Here is an 18079-nt window from a genome sequence, read left to right as displayed (position 1 = left end):
AGTCATTAGAGTTTTGTCAGCAAGAAAGATCATTGATTTACCAAAATAAAATCTTTACACTTAATTTATTTCATTGATGTGTAACCCCTTCAAATACCCATGAAAGGTCAGGTTGCTCTTGTGCTCTTTTTCCTTTTGCAGCAATCAGAGTGGATGGGGTCAATGTCATCGGGTACACAGCATGGTCTCTCATGGATGGCTTCGAGTGGCACAGAGGCTATAGCATCAGACGTGGACTCTTCTATGTTGACTTTCTAAGCCAGGATAAAAAGTTGTTGCCAAAGTCTTCAGCCTTATTCTACCAAAAGCTGATAGAGAAGAATGGCTTCCCTCCTTTACCTGAAAATCAACCCTTAGAAGGGACATTTTCCTGTGACTTTGCTTGGGGAATTGTTGACAACTACATTCAAGTAAGTCAGCTGACAAAACCAATGAGCAGTCTCACCAAGCCTTAATGCTAGTAAGTAGTGCTTTCTTACTAGGCTGGCTGCCGTGGACTTTGTCCGTTCTTCAGGCCAACCTTGGTTCCTTAATGAGCTTAAGGACACAGCTGGAATACTGCTCCATCCTTCCCCCAAATCCTTCTAGCTGTATTTCACATTCTAAATCAGTCCCAGAAGGGAACAACTACCAGATCTATGAATATTTAAGATCTGACAAGGTAATATAAAGACAAAATACTCTCTTTTAATACAGTGGTGTTCCATCCTCTTTTTAAGCAGTTGAATTCATCCATACATGAGATATAACACAGTCCTCCAAACAATCTGAGATCCCAGAGGAACCACTAAAATTGAGACAGAACCATTAAGCAGAGCCCCACAAGGCATAATTAGGTCCAGCAAGTTGCTGAGATGCCTAGAAAATAAAAGCCAGTGTCACATATTGGAATGCCATTCTAGCAATAGTCATCAAAATGATATGGAGGTTCTTTGAAATAATATTGTTGGGTATATATGATTCACATTATTTTCCCCAATTTTAGGAAATTTTATTTTCTAGAGTTTGACTAAACATAGCCAAACACATATAGTCAGAATATAATAGACATTTATTAATTGCCTGCTGAAATCTCGTGCTAGTTGCTGGGGTCATTGAGTTGAGGGGAGCACAGTGAAAAGAGGCAGCTATAATTCTAGAATCATTTTTTTTTGTTTGTTGAGGAAACCACAGCCAAAATCTCTGGGGCTGAAGCTACTCCTGGAGTGGGGTGTGGGATGTGGGGTGATAAGATGCTGGAGGTCAGATCAGGCCTAGACATGAAAGACATGTGCTCTGTATGCACTTGTGCCCCCAATGGAATCTATTGAGGTCAAAGAATGGATACAGAAATCATGTAACTGAGTGAACAGAGCATGGTAAGATATGAGCAGGGGGGTGCTGAGGTAATGAATAAAGTCTAAGTGTGCAAATAGTGAACAAGAAAAAATCAGGGTTTATCAATAAGAGATGGAATTCAGCATGTTGGATGCGCCTGATCAGTTCAGGGACTTTATAGAAGGGGTAAAATAACTCCCTCTGCCATTCTGAATTCTTAGCTGAGACCCCTTTAAAAGAAAATATTAACAACAATAAAAACGACAAAAAAGTTTGCCTCATAATGTATGTCTCATGTACAATGGGAAATTTCCCATAAAAAAGGAGTAATTTCTCAAGGGGGCTTATAATTCAGGCCTAGGTACCAGCTTAACAGGGAAAGGGTGAGGGGAGCCCTTAATGGGAAAAAGTCTCTTAGGGGACAGTAAATAATTTTGGTGCAGATGAAGTAGAAATGGAAGGTTACCAAGTTTGTGCTAACTGGTGTGCCGTTGTTTTCTAGTCTTAGCCCTAGCAACAATAGTCAGTCTTTCCTGGGTGATAGTATTTTCAGGAAGGGCCTTGGGACAGGTGAGTGCTCGTTTGGAACTTGTGTGCTTAGGTGATTTCCTGGAGTTTACAAAAGCCATTCCCTCCATTTCCTATTGTTTAAGTGCCTGGGGCTTAAAATAACCAATATGCCCCAAACAGTATACTTTGAAATGGAGTTTCTTGAACTCCTACAAATTGTCCTTTGGAGTAGCATTTTCTGTTACTCTTCAGCTCAAAGAAGTATTAGGTAGAATCTGTGCCTCTGAGGATAAGATGGAGCTGAAACCAGTTTATTTCTTGTAAACACCAAATTGAAATTCTTTATAAGAAAATGTATGAATGCTATCACCAATACATTCCTCTTTCCCCCTGACCACCACCTTTTTTGTGAGTTTTATTATTCTTGTCCTTTACAGCCTATCCAAGTAGTTGGGTTTTGTTTTGTTTTGTTTTGGTAAAGGGTGGGGGTTGTTCGATTTTTCTTTTCTTTTAATCCAGTTAGTTTTTGAGGCAGTCTCAAACTTCGATCCCTTCCTGACATTTAAAAAGGGGTTAAATTTTGTTGGTGTTGAGATTCAATAACTGTACATTAAAACAGTAAGTGTTAATAATACCATGTTACCTAAACTATAATGATAATAAAGATAGCCTAGGGGGCTGGACAAATATGGGAATTTTTGTTTTGTTAAAACATCATTTTTGGGGACTGAAGCAATAGTATAATGGAGAGGGCGTTTGCCTTGCACCCGGCCAACTCAGGTTCGATTCCCAGCATCCCATAGATCCCCTGAGTACCGCCAGGGGTAATTCCTGAGTACAGAACCAGGAGTGACCCCTGTTCATCGCCGGGTGTGATCCAAAAAGAAAAAAAAAATCATTTTAATACTATGCTAAATATGCGAACATTTCAGTCCCCAGTACTGCATGACTCTTTCAGCACTGCTGGGATTGATCCCTGAGCACTAAGCTGGGAGTATCCTCTGAGCACTTCCAGTTAAAAGCCACAAACAATATTTTAAACAATGTAAAAGGCAGCTCTAGAAAACTGCTTCTCTTTGGGATTTTCTTGCCTCTTCAGTCTTTCCTTATTCCTTAGCCCACAGCTAGCTGGAACCACAAATCCTAACCTGTCTTCTGCAAACAGAATGGAGCTACAGTGGGGTTCAAGCGACAAGATCCCAAGAGGCAGAAATGGGGGTGCATGGAGGTGGGAGGATTTGAGAAAGAAAAACTTGTTTGAAGTTTCTTCTTCTGTCTCCCCTTTCTTGGGGCCGGGGTAGGAGGGTCCTGGCCTTCTATGTCTCGGCCTCCATCACCCCTGCTCCTTTCTAGGCCTGTACCCCCATCTGTCCTGGATTCTGGGTGGATTCTGAGATCCCAGAAGATACAGGGTCACCCACTCCTGCTCCCCACCCAAGGACAGTGTTTGCCTTGAGGACTACTAAGCAGTGAAACGTTTTAAGACTCTCAAGAGGAGAGAGACACCGGTCAGATGCCACGTCAGTGAAGGGAGAGGAGAGAGAGTTTCTGTATCTGACTATCTTCTCTGGCTCATCAGGGCAAGAGTCCTTCCTCCTCCACCTCACACAGCTCTGCAGCCTTCTACCCACAGAACCCACCAGACACAACCCAAGTCACTCAAACTCTTAGTGGACTTACTTCTGAGCAAGCTCTAGAGTGGGGAAAGTCTACACTTGTTATTTTCTGCTTTCTTTTTTCACTGTGAGCTTTATATTTTATTGTCAATGATCTTCCCAATCTAATTTCCTATTGGCAAAGAGAAAAACAAGTCTTTTGTTAGGTGACTTTTGAGAAGTGCGTGTGTGTGTGCTTTTTATATTTGTTTTGGGAGCCACATCCAGTGATACTCAGGGGTTACTCCTGGCTCTACATGTCAGAGATCACTACTGCCAGTGCTCAGGGTCCCATATGGAATGTCCAGGATCTAACCAGGGTCAGCCATGTGCAAGGAAAGCACTCTGCCCTCTGTACTATCTAGACCATCCCCCAAAATGTCAGAAAATAAAATGTTGAAAATTAAAGTGTTTTACCAAAGCACTTCTAAACTGAAATTTGCTCCAGAAAGTGGTGGTCCAAAAGTATAATTATTAATTTTTGTCGACTTTAAAATCTGAGAAATAATTAAACAAATTTACTTTGATGGTAAAAAGAATAGAATATGTGGAAATAAGGAACTATATTGTCATTCACCCCAAAGGGATTTTTTTTTCCTCTACAAAATCTCTATGCTTTTTCCGATTTATTTTTCTACAATGACCAGGATAATAGTAGCCCTCATCTTCAGGCAGACATATCTCCAAAATGAAAATAGGTATTTAGGAAGAGCGGGCAAATTGCAAAATCAGAAGCATAAAATCCTCCCACCATTATGAGCCCCTGAGGTAACAAAAACTAAGGCCCACTATTTTCACCTCAGAACTAACCCCATCAGAATAGTTTCCCTCATATGACCCTCTATATAAAAGCAGGGGTCAGACAAAGTCCAGTTTTGAATCACTAGCAGAGGTTGTGTTGCATTTTACGGGCCTGTTGCAAATGAACTGTTGTTTCTCCAGAGAGGTCAGTGCTGTTTATAAAGGAAAGTAATAAAAACCAGCATGTCAGAGAGAAATGGCTTTTTCTTGAGAATTGTCCCTTGTAGATCACCCACGCATGCATTTCCCCATAATACTGTGGGAATGCTGTCACAAGTATTTTTCCACTGTGATGCTCCCACCAATCATGTTTCTTCAGCTTTGCAAGATAAAATATTTGCATCCTCTTTTGAAGTGAAAGAATTTATAGCTTGAGGGAATTCTTTTGAATTACTTTTATGGAGTCTTGTGTGGACTAAATTTGTAACTTTTCTACTATAATTGTTCCGAACCACAGCTTTTATTCTGTCCATTTGAAAATAAATATAAGCCTAGGGTATAATTTGGGGGAAATAATATTTTTTTAAATATAGGACATTAGGCTGGGTGTCGCTCTATGGCAAAGTGCTGATTTTATAAGTGTGTGATCCTGGATGCAATTTGACCCCCAGAATGCCCACTCCCTGTCCATGCCAAAAAAGGACTTGAGGAAAAACATGGTAAAACAATGTTCTATGCAAACACCATTAATTTGTCGATTTTTTTCTCAATGGAAAAGAAATAACAAGGGACAGGAGATAGTGCAGTGGTCAGGACACATGCTAGGCAAGAATCTGATCTGGATTTAATCCTCAGAATCCCATAGTCTCCAACAAGTACATCATCACATATAAAGCCATGGAGGTCCCTGAATATATCCTCAGGCTCTACCACTGGATCGAGTTCTCGTTGATGGAGTTTCCCTGGGCTTGACTCCCCAGGCTCCTCTGCACACCACTTGAGCAGCCTTGGGAGAAAACTATAACAAAGTTGAGTTGTCTTGATTGATTGGCTGCTTTGTTTTGGGGCCACACTCTGCAGTGCTTAGGCTCTGTAGTCAGGAATTACTCCCAGTGATGCTTAGGGGACCATGTGGGATGCCAGGGATCAAATCTGGGTTGGCTACCTGTAAAGTAAGCACCTTACCTACTGTACTATCTCTTCAGTCCCCAAAGTTGAATATTTTAGAAGAAATGAGAATAGTGTAGTTAGCAATTTAGGAAAGAAACTTTTACCTAACAGACCAATGTTAAAGAGCAATTTTTACACCTGTTTCACCTTGAGTGTCAGTGGTAAGGGGAAAACTTACCTGCCTGATGGAAAAACAAGTCCAAAGTCACTTACAGTCCATGAGAAGTGACCTGATATCAATCTTCTGCAGGTGATTGTTTAATGGGGTGTTTTTTAGATTTGGGGGTAAAGGGCATGCTTCATTAATATTAAAAGTTTGAAATACTATACAGGAGTGAAAAGTTACTTTCAATACCTTAGAAGCCACTTCTTAGGGCATTCAAGAAGATAACTCAATAGGCTAGAGTACATGATTTGCTTACAGGAGGGTAGGGTTCGATCCCTGGCATCATATGGTTTCCTGAGCACTGCACTGGCAAACTTTGAGCACAGAACTGGGATTAACCTCTGAACACTGCTATGTCTGGCTCCCTAATCATATGTGTAGAATAATAACAACCAACACCTCAGACTATAGACAGTACAGTGGGTAAGGCACTTGCCTTGCACATAAATAACTAGGTTCCATTCCTACCACTGAGTATGGTGGTCCTCAACACTGCCAGGAGTGATCCCTAAGCACAGAAGTAGTATGTCCTAAGCATAGCTGGGTATGGCCCCAATATCCTCCACAAAAAAACCCCACTTCATAATATGTTAAAATGATGAAGTAATGCATGCCAATTAGCAGCTACACAATAGGGTCCTTGCATTTGCTGACCTAGATTCAATCCTTGGGATCCCCTATGATTCCCCAACCACCCAGGAGTGATCCCCGAATACAGAGCCAGCAGTAAATCCTGAACATTGCCAGGTGTGGCCCAAACACACACATACAAAATTATAAAATTATATTTTATTGTTTAAGACAACTCCAAGTGGGGTGAGAAGCATTAATATTTGTCATCTGAAGTGACTCAGAGAGCACAAGGTTAGAGAGAATTGTGAATAAAAACAAGCGTGCAGAAAAGAAAGTGGATTGCTTTCTCCTTCATAAAACAACTATGTGGGAAACTAACACCCAAGAGTAGTAGAGATAAGGAGCAGGAGGTCTGCCCCACAGCTTGGAAACTGGCCTCACATGCTGGGGGAAAGGCAGCTCAGATAAAGAAGGGAACACCAAGTAGAGGATGTTGGGAGGACCCATTCGGGTTGAAAGATGCGAACTGAAAGTAGACCATAGACCAAACATGGTGGCCACTCAATACCTCTATTGCAAACTACAACACCCAAAAGGAGCAAGAACAAAAGGGAATGCCCTGCCACAGAGGCAGGGTGGGGTGGTGTGGGATGGGGTGGGAGTGGTGAGAGGGATACTGGGATCATTGGTGGAGGTGAATGGGCACTGGTGGAGGGATGGGTAAACGATCACTGTATGAGTGAAATACAAACACAAAAGTTCTTAAGTTTGTAACTGTACCTCACAGAGATTCACTAATTAAAAAAAAAACTATGGATGTAGGAAACTAGTTTAAATTTCAGCCAGGTTTGCATTTCCACCTGTGGGTGACTTTCCCCCAAAGAGGTGGCCCAGAAAGAGGTGGTCCAGTCAGGACATAGCAGTGAATTGCTCTTGGCAGACCAGTCAAGTGAAGAAGCTCTGTGCTTCCTCTCCTCTCCCAGGTCGACACCACCCTGTCTCAGTTTACCGACCAGAACATTTACCTGTGGGATGTCCACCACAGCAAGAAGCTCATCAAGGTGGATGGGGCCGTGACGAAGAAGAGGAAACCCTACTGTGTGGACTTGGCGGCCATCCGACCGCAGATCTCGCGGCTGCGGGACACGCACGTCACGCATTTCCACTTCTCCCTGGACTGGGCTCTGATCCTGCCGCTGGGAAACCAGTCACAGGTGAACCGCAGCGTGCTGCACTACTACCGCTGCGTGGCCAGCGAGCTGGTGCGTGCTAACATCACCCCGGTGGTGTCCCTGTGGAGACCTGCAGCCCTGCACCACGGCTTGCCGCCCGCCCTGGCCAAGCAAGGTGCCTGGGAGAACCCCCACGCTGCCTTGGCCTTTGCCGAGTACGCCCGACTGTGCTTCAGAGACCTCGGGCCCCATGTGAAGTTCTGGATCACCATGAGCGAGCCGTCCACGCGGAACATGACGTTCAACGCGGGCCACAACCTCCTGAAGGCGCATGCCTTGGCTTGGCGCTTGTACGATGAGGAGTTCAGGCCCTCCCAGAAAGGGAAGATTTCCATAGCCTTGCAGGCCGATTGGATAGAACCTGCCTGCCCGTTCTCTGCGGAGGACAAAGAAGCCGCCGAGAGAGTCCTGGAGTTTGACATTGGCTGGCTCGCAGAACCCATTTTCGGCTCTGGAGATTATCCACGCGTGATGAGGGACTGGCTGAACCAGAGAAACAATTTCCTTCTCCCTTATTTCACCGAAGATGAGAAAAAGCTAATCCGGGGTTCTTTCGACTTTGTGGCCTTGAGCCATTACACCACCACCCTGGTGGACTGGGAAAAAGAAGATGCTGTGAAATACAACGATTATCTGGAAATGCAAGAGATGACAGACAGTACCTGGCTCAGCTCTCCTGCGCAGGTGGCAGTGGTACCCTGGGGTTTACGCAAAGTCCTGAACTGGCTCAAGTTAAAATATGGGGACCTTCCCATGTACATAATATCCAATGGCATTGATGATGACCTACAAGCTGACCAAGATAAACTGAGAATCTATTACATGCAGAATTATATAAATGAAGCGCTGAAAGGTAAGGGACCTCTCCTCAATCATAGTCCTTGGAAAATTAAGTTAGCTGAGGGCATTTGGTAGAAATAGTCAAACACATCACCTTGAAATACAAAATAAAGAGACAAATGCTTATTATTTCATGTCACATTGGAAAAAATTTAGACACCTAGGATTCCCCATAGGGATAAAGGAGTTTGGTTACAAGTGGGATGGAGACAATCCTTAGTACTTACTCTGGGTTTATAAAACCACCACTACTCTTGTCATCCATCTCAGATGATTCTACAAGTCTTACCTCTGTCACATACACAAATATTTAACCTAAGTACTTTATGGTAGATCTAGATATTTAAATCCAGTTGATAAATGAAGTCCATTTTTTTGCCTTGATTTGGTGCTTTTTGTCTTTGTTGACAGGCTGCTTTTCTGATCAAACCTTAGTTTGACGTTTTATTTATTATAGAAATATTTCCTGATGCACAAAACTAAGTAAAAGTAAAGGGTTGTATGTAAAACAGTTCAATAACTATTCTCCTGTCCTTTGCTTTTCTAGCCTACATATTGGATGGCATCAATCTTTGTGGCTACTTTGCTTATTCATTTAATGATCTCACAGCACCAAAGTTTGGGCTCTATCGTTATGCTGCCAATCAATTTGAGCCCAAACCATCCATGAAACATTACAGGAAAATAATTGACAACAATGGCTTTCCAGGCTCTGAGACGCTGGGAAGATTTTGTCCCGAAGAATTCACTCTGTGTGCCGGATGCAACTTTTTTCATACCCGAAAATCTTTGCTGATTTTCATAGCTTTTATATTTTTTGCTTTTATTCTTTCTCTTTCTCTTATATTTTACTACTCCAAGAAAGGCAGGAGAAGTTACAAATAGACCTGAATATTTTCCTATCCATTTATTTTGGAATAATTATGCACAATACTCCAACTGTTAACTTTTTTTACTTCTCAGTGTTGATTTCATATAACTGACTTCTGGAAAACCTCTTTCTAGCATATGTCTGATTTGAAATGAGCATAGGTGATGTGACATATAGAATAATGTAAGTAATGACTGGATTTTTCCTTTCAAGACCCATGTTATAAAGCTGCCAGGAGCATCATTTCTGTACACATTCTGTAACAAATAATGGAGAACTGAAAACCATGCCAATGCAATATTTTGACTGAAATTCAATAACAGATTAGACATATTTTTCTATTCCCATAATTAAAGTTTAGATTGAAGTAATAATTGCAAGTGTTACAGTGAAACATTAGTCCCAAGTAACCATCTCACTGCCATGATAACTGATGGCTTTGCCTCTGTCAAACTAAGTTTCTCATGAGCAAAGAAGATGAAAGAATATAGGGAGAAGATAAAGTACCCTTGATTAACACGGTCTTTCTTAAGTCTTTTTTTTTTATCTTATTAGTGATATATTTAGCACAGTAAGTTATAAAACTTTATGTTTTATGTCACACTCCAGGTCTTCTCTAAATCCCAAATCCTAGCTTCTAGAGAACTCTGTCATTTATCCCCATTTATAGGGGCCTAAATATAGGAGACTCTCTCTAAATATTTGTTGATAAAATAAAACTGAGTGATAGCATGTTAGACTCTTCAAGAAGCATAAGCTTATGTGAAATGCATTGTTAGCATGACTTCAGGAGGAAGAAAGGAGGGGAGTGCTTACTCTAAGCAACATTTTGATTAATTTGATTATAAATCTTTTATTTTGAAGCATGTAAGAATGAATATGAAGAGAACTTTCTTGAGAAAATAAGAATGAAATAATAATCCTTCTAAGAAGAGTAACTCATCATTCTGTTTAATAAAATATGCTATTATTTCTTAAGAGTCTTAAAATTATTAATAGGTTAAAAAACATCAGGTATGATAACACTGGAATATTTGTGTTTGTGATTGCTGAGATCAATTTTATGTTTTTGCTGCTACTTTTGTGGAATTAGTTTTAAACTAGTTCTGCTTTGAACTTTTACGCTGAAACATGCTACTGATTTCTAGGAAGGGCTAATTAGATCATATCTTTTACTGCCCTAAAATAAGTCTTGCTGATTTTTCAGACAAGGGATTCTGTCTAATACCCCAAAGTTGCAGATGATCTAATGTTTGTTTATAGGTAAGCCAATATATCAGGCATAACTGAATCTCAGTGATGCAGGGCTATAATACATATATAACATGTATTATATATCATCTTTAGAGATGGTATGAATTTTTCCATGAAAGATAAACTTTGGATAGTACTTTTTTCAATTTGACCTTATTATTAAAACTGGAAACTAAAAAATAAGTTTATTTTATGAATATATTTTTCTGATTTTAAGAGTAATATATACCTATTGTTAAAAAATTAAAGACAGGGAAACTATATGTAAAGAAAAAGGTACCTGTAATCTTAAAACTTTAAGATAGTTATTTTTAATATAATCTATTTTATCATCCTTAGAGTCTGATCATATTGTAAATAGTGTATTTTTTATTAATTTTATGTGTGCATTTTCTTTATCAGAAGTCTTCAAATCATGAATTTGATAGCTGTAGAATAATTCCGCTATACAATTTATCATTACTTATTTAGTTATTCCTATTTGTTGAACTGTTTTCTTTTTGTTAATTATTATTAAATAATAAATGGTGTTTGCCAATGATTTCCTTGCCCTAAAATTTAATTTCCTTGAGTATAGAGAGAAGTTATTCTGCTTTGTGATAAAGTATTATAATAAATATGCCTGCAACTTTGCCTCCATTCATCTGACTGGTTTCTAGATAAATTTAATTTTAAAAATTCATTATTTTTATTTGATGTAACCTCATAGGGTATGTTCTGAATGGTGAAGGAACACATCTGAGACCAAGGGGAGTGAGCTGTAAGACTAGGAGGAGGCTATGGTTGAGCTGAGAGATCATTTCAGACACCAAGATAAGAAGCTACAGAAAGAGACAGAACAAAGACTTCACAATATTGAACAGTCATATTATCTCAAAACTATTCAACGAAATTATAACCAGAGCATTGTGCAAACTTAAAATTCAGAAGTAAATGTAGGGCTCCCAGCCAGCAAGGAGAAGGTCTTTCTCTGATCAATCGAGAGGCCACAGGGAAACTTGAACATTCATTTCCTCATTGGCTTCTCTCAGTCCTACATTCCTTTCACTGATGCATTGATGTCATGAATTCTGTTTGTTTTACCTAAAGTGTATACATTTATATGCATATATATTACATATATATTATGATCCATATGTACATATTAATTATTCTAGGACTCCTACCACATCGTAGCTCCATCTCTACTTTGATATTAAGTGGTAAACTATGGTGTCCTGAGAGATCTTGGCTCCATTCTGCCACATTTGCATTTGCCCTATATTCATACATCCTGTCTCTGAAGCTGCTGGGTCTGCTGCCCAGTTCATTTTGCTTTTATTTGGAAAAATGGCTTTTTAGATTTATTCAGGATGTTTTCACTTGATTTTTGTCCTTCAAAGACAACAATTAAAATCAACAAAGGCCATGGAAGCTTTATATTATTTGTAACATGATTGTCCAATAGAGATACAATGAAAGTCATGTATTTAATTTGGGGGTGGGAGAAATTGGGAGAATTTTGACTGTACTCAGGGATTATTACTGGCTCTGTTCTCAGGCATCACTCCTGACATGCTCAGGTGACCATATGGAGTGTTGGAAATCAAAATTGGGTCAGCCAAATGCAAGGCAAGTACCTGATCTGCTGTACTATGTTTTTGGCCCTAAAATTTTTTTTCTTTTTTTTATTAATTTTTAAATTTTATTTTCTTAAGGTTGTAGCTAAAAAATTTTCTAATTAAAAAATTAAAAGGTATAGGAAAAGAAAAATTTAGTATATGTTATTTAAGCCAAAATATCATTTCAATATGTAATCATTAGTAAAATTGTGGAGATTTTTTCTTTTAAATTGGGTGTGTGTTGTATATTTCTTGTACTCGATTTGAAACAGCTGCACTGTCAATGTTCACTAGCCATATGTGATGATTAGTTACTGGACAGTGCAGATCTATACAGAGAGGCACAATTAATTAACAGCATAATTAAGATACCCAAAATATTCCACAAATTAAAATAACCTCCTCAAGAATATTCTAAATTCTATAATCTATTGACATCTACATTTTCTTTTTTTTTTGCATACTTCATCTTGCTCTTTATTACTAGCAGTTGCCTGTTGGCTACTCTTAGTTTATTTAGTTTTATAGGTACTACTTTACGAATTTAGTTTATTAGTTGTTTAGTTTATCAAATATTGGATAAACTAAATAACTATGTATTCGATATGCCAAAAACAGTAACAACAAGGTTCACAATGGAGATCTTACTGGTGCCCACTTGAGCAAATCGATGAGCAATGTGATGACAGTGATACAGTGATACAGTTATTTAGTTTATGAATTAATAGAAAAGTAAACAATACAGGCTCATGTACTATTTTGAATAAACACCTATCATTCACTTCTCTAGAAAGCAACATCACATATGTGTAATTGTATATATGCATATGTATCTCTATATAATGAATACATAATATAGTTACATACAGAACATACATATTCCATGTGACATCTACATTTTCAATTAAATGAAATCATTGAATAAAATGTATCCATTCAGTGGAAAGAAGGATGTATCTAGTTTTGAATATAACAGTGATTTTTATGGAGTTAAATTGTTTTCCTTTTTACATGGCTTACAATGGCATCATTCTCTAATTCAAAAGGTTATTTTCTAAATCAGTAGAGTTAAGTGGAATGTTCTATAGTGTCTTCTCTGCACCAGGATTCCCCCCGCTCCCCCCATCCACCAACCTACCATTCCCAGACTGCCGCCTGTCAGGCACTTTTTAAACTTTGGTTGTGAAGTTCAGACCTCTTGTTTTCAGTGCTGCTGACATTGTAGTTTGGATATTTAGCTATAACTTTTCCTTTACGCCACCACTGTACCCGGATCTTCTGTTTCCTGTTGCTTCCCCTATTTCTCTTCTTCCCCCTCCATTTATTTCCTCTTTAACCTTCTCCACTCTTTACTCTGGGGTCAAGGGTAGTCTAGATGTCCTCCCCTTTCAAACATTGCATTCTTTTATCCAGTTCTTCTATATAGCACATCTGTTTGTCCTTCTGACTTTTATTCATTTAAAATGGTATCTTATAGTTCCATCTGTGTAGCAGCAAATTGCATGATTTCATCTTTCCTTACAGCTGCATAGTATTATATAATATATACATATAACATGAAGATGCAGTATATATACATATATGTGTGCAGTATATAGATACTGCATCTTCATCATTCACTTATAAATCTTTGAACATCTAAGTTGATTTCATAGCTATTGTACTGAATGCTGCAATGAATAATTATGTAATTATGTGCTTATATCTTTTTGAGTTAATGGACCTTGTGTGTGTGTGTGTGTGTGTGTGTGTGTGTCCTAGAGATAGATACCCAGAAGAGGTACTGCTAGGTCATATGTGCACAAACTTTATGCCTTGAAAGGAAAATGTTCATTTGAACAGTATAAACCAACCTTGACAGGAGGGTATTAGTTCTAAAGGATGAAGCAAAGGCTATGTCACACAGTCTCTCAGTAAGTCAGTACTGGTTCTGTTTGCAAGACTATCTAGTTGAGTTTTTTATCTGCAAATTTCTTGAAGGGAAGTCATCTTCAAAAAGGAATTCCCTTCAAATCATTGAATGACTTAAAATTTCCTAGAAAATATTTGATTTTCCTCAGATGTTTTATTTTCCTTTGAAGCAGTGGGGAGAGGGGGCAGTGGGGTTTTTGGTAGAGAAACTCTCAATAAGTGTCCAGGATGTAGTATATATACACAATGAAATACTATACAGCCATAAAGAACAATGAAATAATGCGATTTGCTGCAACATGGTTGGAACTGGAAGATACGTTGAGTGAAGTAAGCCAGAGGAAGTAAGCCAAACGCAGGATGATCTCACTTATTTGTTGAATATAGGATACTGGATGAGAAAATGTATTGTAGTAATAAAGGTATGTCTAAATCACCCTGACCTTAGTGTTCAGAGAGGAAAAGGACAGAGAAGGAAAGAAATCAAAGGGGAAAGAAAAGATTTGGAAATAATTGGTGAATCAGGGCTTCAGTTATAATATTAGTAATATGGGTGAGCGGAATATCCATATATTCAAAACACAAATTCAACAAAACTGAAAACATGAGTTCTAAATTGCAACCACTGAGATTGTGTAATGTGCACATCAAGTTAACAGTTGGGATAGGATGGGGAGGAAATCTGGGAACACTGGAGGAGAGAAGATGACACCAGTAGAGGGATGGGTGTTGAGCTACTGTATGCCTAAAACTCAACTCTCAGCAACTTTGCAAATCATAGCTCTATAGTAAAAATCTTTTAAAAATGTGTCCGGAAGTCCTACAAGCCTCTCTCAGAGATTCTCCGCAGTTCAATTCAAGGGCCTGAGGATGTGGTGCTCCTCAAACTTTGCAGTAGTGGGGATCGGTCCATCAGGTCATCCTGGTAGTGCTTACAGCTGCTCAAGAGCCTAGAGGGACACACGTGGTGCTAGGGACTGAACCAGGGTCAGTCCCATGCTGAGCATCTGCATCCCAATGCTTGCAATTGTTACCTAATTGTTTTTCTTTTCTTTTTTTTAAAAGAAAACAAAAACAAACTAAGCATTATCTTTGGTGTGTGTTGCAGTGCATTTCCTGGGACATCTTTGATTTGTATGTTTGTGGTAACTACCCAATGTTTGATACAAAAGAATAAAGGGCAAGAAAAACCACAAAATCTTGAGTGCAGAGTGGAAATGACTGCAATGACACCTACCAAAGTGTCAAATCCTGCTTCCCAATACAGTTGCTACATTCTCAAATAGATTCTAGCCCTTGTTTTGGGCCCTTAAAATTATTTCAACCTGCAGCTTAATTGAATCAGCAAATCATAGTCAAAAGGGTTTAAAAAAACCTAGTTTTCAACTGTTGCTTATGCTCTGTTTTTACATCATAGTAATGGGAGTCAGAACTAGCATAGCTGAACACTGAGCATAACATTCAGAAAGAAATCACTTTCACTAGACATAATTTTTCCTAGACTTATTCCACTTACTCTTAATGTGCATGTTATTCCTTGTTAATTAGCTATTTATAGCTCAGTAACATAAGACTAGCACTATTACAATCAATACAATCCACCCTGAAGTCAATTAGTTGTTTTACTTGTGACATTGAAGATGTATTTTCACAGAATGCCGACAGTAAAACTAAATTTAGAAAAATCAATCCCCACATTCATTAAATAATTCCAGATTTTTTTTTCTTGGATTTAAATTTAGCAATGTTGGGTTGATTGAATACTCAAGATAATTTGGCAGAAGATGTTTCGATATCAGTATGTTGTACCATCTGCTCTTTGAAACAATCTAATGACACAGACAAAACATTGGAATTTGTATATTTGTTATTTGGTTGGTAAGAGATCGGAAACCCAGAAGCTAACTTCTTAGTGATTCAAAAGTGTTTGGTGGAGTTGCATATTTGGATTAAAATCTTTCAATATGATTACTTCACAGTAAAATTTAGTCATTTTTAATGAGTTTATTTATTATATAGATAATTTGTAAGAGAAAATTTCCCCCTTCATATGCTATAATAGGCTGAACTTTTCTCTATTGAAGATCTCAGTTGATTAGTATGTAATATTTGATTTCCCTTCAATAGTGTAGAAATTGTTATCTAATTCTGACCTGAAGCATAACTGTTGCCTTAGGCACTTCAGCCTTTTTTTTATGTCCAACTGCAAAGCTGTGGCTAATTTAATTTCAAATTACTCTAGTAATTTCAAAATTACTAAAGTAATTTGAAATTAGAAACATTTTCTACTATGTTTCAAGGCTATGCTATTGCATGTAAGATGTGAAGATTTTACTACTATTTTTTTCTCCATAAATTATGGATATTATGAGTCTCTGATAAATAGACCAAAAGCTTCAATATATATTTCAAATATCAGGGGGGTAGTAGTTGTAAGTTGCAGAGCAGTGGAAGGAGCTATACTTAGTGAAAGATTACAGGCTAGGTGAAAATATTCCATTAGTAAAAAAAAAATACAAACCACAAATTATGAGTAGGATTTTATTCCACTTAGGTACAATCTAAAATCCTTATGTTATCTGTGCTTGTCATAGCCATGGACATAGTCACCCATATCAACAAATAAAGTGGGGGTTACATGTTCGTAATACTGATAAGATTAGAGTTGCAAGGTACCAACGTGGGGACTGGCTAAAGCCACTTGTTGACATACACAAGAAATAAGCAGAGACACATGCAGGTCTTGAAGGACTGGGCTTCAATGTGGCATGAGCTTTCAAAACGCTGATGATGAGGCCTTCTACTTTCTGAGGTGGCCCTTGAGAGATGTCAAGATTTTGTCAACATTTCCAGCACTCAGGATATGGACTTTGTGATTTTGATAGCAGTGCTCATTGAGAACTCAGGCTTGATGTGGCAGAAGGCAATCAAACCAGTCAGCAGATGCAAGGTGGAAAAGACTAAAGCTCTGGGGTTGAACCTGATGCTGGGATGTCAGAATTCAGGAAACTGAAGGTGAAGCATTCTGAGTTTGTATCAGGATTGTGGAAAGAGAACTAGGGCTACTGGATCTGAGGGTACTTAGTATCAGTGTAACCTGGGAAAGAGACTATAAAGGTTGAAGATGGTTTTGGGGCTCATGAGCTTGAGGACCCCTGTGTTAGAATGCAGGGAAAGTGAAGACTAAGAAACTTTGAGAGGCATTAAAATGTGTACAGAACACCAGAAGCTTCCTGAGAAGAGGTTAAGAGCAGATAAATGGAAATCACTTTGGGGAGCAAAGATTATGCTGGCTCCCAAGGATGGATGTTGATACTTTGCGTTGTTGTTTTGTTATACCTGAAGGTAGGTGCTCCAGGCTTACTCTGTATTCTGTGTTCTGGAATTACTCCTTGGGTGGACCATTTTGCGTGCTGGGGATTGGACAAGGGTCTGTCTGTGCAAAGCAAAAGCCTAAACCCTTTTACTAAGTCTCCAGCTCTTGTATATTTTGGCTTTGGGGCCATATTCAGCAGTTTCTTGGACTACTCCAGAAGCCATTAGAAAAAGAAACATAAAGATGTTTAATGAGTTTATGAAAGGTGAAGAGAGAGAGAGAAGGGAGGAAAGTCCATTTTAATTTTGTTTTATTTATTAATTTAGCAACAGCACAATAGTGCCATACTGTTTTACACTTGTAGTGCTACAGTGCCAGGCCTACCATAGAATGCCAGGACCTCTCCTCCATCATCCCAGGGGGTTCCCACTCCTCTGCCCTGCACACACAGACCACAGTTCTATGTTCAGCTGTTTTTTCCATTGGAAATGGTCTAATCCCTTACTTTGTTTCTTTATACTCTGTAAATGAGTGAGACAGTATGGTGTTTGTCCTTATCTTTATGACTCACTTCCTTTGGTATGACTTCCTCCAATTCCAAGTCATAACAAACTGAAAATTTTTTGTCTTTTCTCACAACTAAGTGGTATTTCATTGTAGATATTTTCCACACTTTCTTGATCTGCTTATCTATTGTTGGGCACTTAGGTTGTTTCCAGTTATTGGCTATTGTAAATAATGGTGCAAGGAACATAGGTGTGAATTTGTCCTATTTAATGAAATAACAGCTAAGAACTTTCCAAACTTGTCTTAAATAACCATAGAGGGGTGAGAACAATAGTACAGTGGGGGCGGTTGTGGAAGGCGACTTGGGGTCTCCTTGGGGAGGGGGAAGAAAGGGCCAGCAGCTCCACCCCCAATC

At 38.8% G+C, this 18079-nt stretch overlaps 1 protein-coding gene across 1 annotated transcript in view; it reads left to right on the top strand.

Annotated features, from left to right (window-relative positions):
* Window positions 1–9089, top strand: part of KL (klotho) — a 44587-nt gene extending 35498 nt beyond the window's left edge. Inside the window, exons 3-5 of the mRNA XM_004604638.2 lie at window positions 142–410; window positions 7116–8217; window positions 8752–9089. Of these exons, the coding sequence (XP_004604695.2) occupies window positions 142–410; window positions 7116–8217; window positions 8752–9089 (1709 nt within the window). The remainder of the gene's footprint in view (window positions 1–141; window positions 411–7115; window positions 8218–8751) is intronic.
* The last annotated feature ends 8990 nt before the right edge of the window (window positions 9090–18079 follow it).

Source organism: Sorex araneus, chromosome 1, assembly GCF_027595985.1.
Source record: "Sorex araneus isolate mSorAra2 chromosome 1, mSorAra2.pri, whole genome shotgun sequence".
NCBI lineage: Eukaryota > Metazoa > Chordata > Mammalia > Eulipotyphla > Soricidae > Sorex > Sorex araneus.
Note: the sequence above shows the minus strand (reverse complement) of the source record. Positions and strands in the feature narration are given on the sequence as shown.